The sequence below is a fragment of the Cyprinodon tularosa genome, unplaced genomic scaffold (assembly GCF_016077235.1).
Source record: "Cyprinodon tularosa strain WSP-4 unplaced genomic scaffold, ASM1607723v1 ctg467, whole genome shotgun sequence".
Lineage (NCBI taxonomy): Eukaryota > Metazoa > Chordata > Actinopteri > Cyprinodontiformes > Cyprinodontidae > Cyprinodon > Cyprinodon tularosa.
In genome coordinates this window covers 813194-815055 of record NW_024039193.1, presented here as the reverse complement: position 1 = coordinate 815055, position 1862 = coordinate 813194, and the positions used below count along the sequence as shown (strand labels likewise).

General features: G+C 36.6%; 1 protein-coding gene across 1 annotated transcript; it reads right to left on the bottom strand.

Moving 5' to 3' along the window:
- Positions 1-1862, bottom strand: LOC119794054 (trace amine-associated receptor 13c-like). Its single transcript, XM_038301382.1, has 2 exons — positions 1655-1862; positions 1-1492 (listed from the first exon to the last, which is right to left on the bottom strand). Exons 1-2 carry the CDS (start codon positions 1816-1818, stop codon positions 670-672), a joined length of 987 nt encoding a protein of 328 aa, XP_038157310.1. The 5' UTR covers positions 1819-1862; the 3' UTR covers positions 1-669.

Sequence of the window (1862 nt, the reverse complement as noted above, 5' to 3'; positions counted from 1 at the left end):
ATACTGACAAATCTTTGCCTCTTTCTCTTGTTGGAGCTAATGTTAATTCCTTTCTTTGGTTCCTCGACTGCAGCATCTTGCTGTCCCCTTCTTCAATCGCCGTTCTTGAAGGCTTGCCAGAGGCTTCATTGGATGCATTGGTAATGGTTAGGTTTAGGGTTAGTTTTTAGGTTAGGGCAGAGAAAGGGTTGAGAAATTACTAAAAATGAATGAAAGTCAATGGGAGTCAACACATGGTCCTCACTACGATTGCAGAACGAGCATGTGTGGTTGTGCATGTGTGTCACAGGCTATTGAGAAATGTTTTAAAGACAAATAAACATGGTTTTACTGAAACATAAAACAGTTGGTGATTATAACTGTATTTACTAATTGTCATAATATTTTGTAACTATTGTAATTCTATCAGGGTCCTTACTGGACCCCTGTTAATCATAGGCCTTTAGAATCCTTTCTCTTTTTCACCATTTAAACTGGCCCCTGAGTGTTGGTGTAATGTAAAGTATTTCTTTGATCAAAACTGTGTATTTTTTCCCTTCTCCTTCAAAATTCTGCTTTATTATTTATTTGTCCAACACATAAAATCTAACTAAAACACATGGAGGTTGAGTTTTTGACATTAGGAAAATTATTGTTTACAGACTTGCTGGACACTGTACAGTATAGTGTTCAGGGATGCAGTAAGTTTACATTAGAGGAACCTGACTTGAATATTTCAAGTGTAACAATAATTTTGATAGACTTTCTAAACCAAGGGTAGAATAATGCATAGATTAGTGGGTTAAGACAGGAATTGAAGTAAAACAATGATATAACATAAACACCTGTCAAAGTATGGAGCAAGCTGTCTAAACTCAATAGGGAGATGCAGAAATAAGGGCAAAGGCATGACATAAACACAATTATCACAAGCCCAAGAGTCCTGGCTGCTTTTATTTCAGATTTCTTGGGAATTGCTTTTACTGAATACCTACTTGTGAGGACTGAAACTTGAGAGCGCATGATCTGAATCTGAGAAACAGCCACCACAAAGACTATAGCATAAAGTACTAATATGACAGTAATGGGAATAAGGAATGTTAAAAAAAGATCGATAATAAACCCTGTGATGCCAAAGTCAGCTGTACATTCTCCAGCACAGGAACTAAATTTGTCCAAATTATCTAAGTTCTCCCTCAACATCACAGTGGAATAAATTAGAGAACAAGTCCAACAGAGTGAAACTGAGACTCTAGCTCTTTTCAGAGTGACCTTAGTGGGATAATGCAGAGGATCACATATGGCTACATAACGGTCAATGGAAATAAGCACCATATTTCCTACTGAGGCAGAGACAAGAATTAAATCTAAAGTAAGAAACAGAGCACACATGAGGTTGCCAAGATACCAGCAGCCGTCTACCATCAGAAGTTGAAACAAGAAGAGAAAACCCACGAAGAAATCTGAGAAAGCCAGAGAGAGAAGAATCATGTTTGTGGAGGTGTGAAGCTGTCTGGAAAGATTAGAAACACAAACACATGTTGACCCTTTCACTTATTTAAACAATAATAGTTAAAATAAGTAATGCATTAAAAGTATGTTTAATTGACATCAATTTCCTTCTGCTGCATCCTTCTTTTTTCATTATATCATTTAATTTTAAAATAGTGTTTACCTGAAGTGCAGAATTGCAATGATTACCAGCATGTTAAGACTCACAGTCAGAAGAGAAACAACAGATAGGAAAACAGAAAGAAGCAATATATGAGAGGAAGAATGCTTTGGTTTCCTGCAGGAGGTGTTGAGCAGCTGTGGGAAGCAGAGCTCTACTTCTTCCATCTCTAAGAGCTTTGATACCAATTACTGGTTTATATAAATTATTA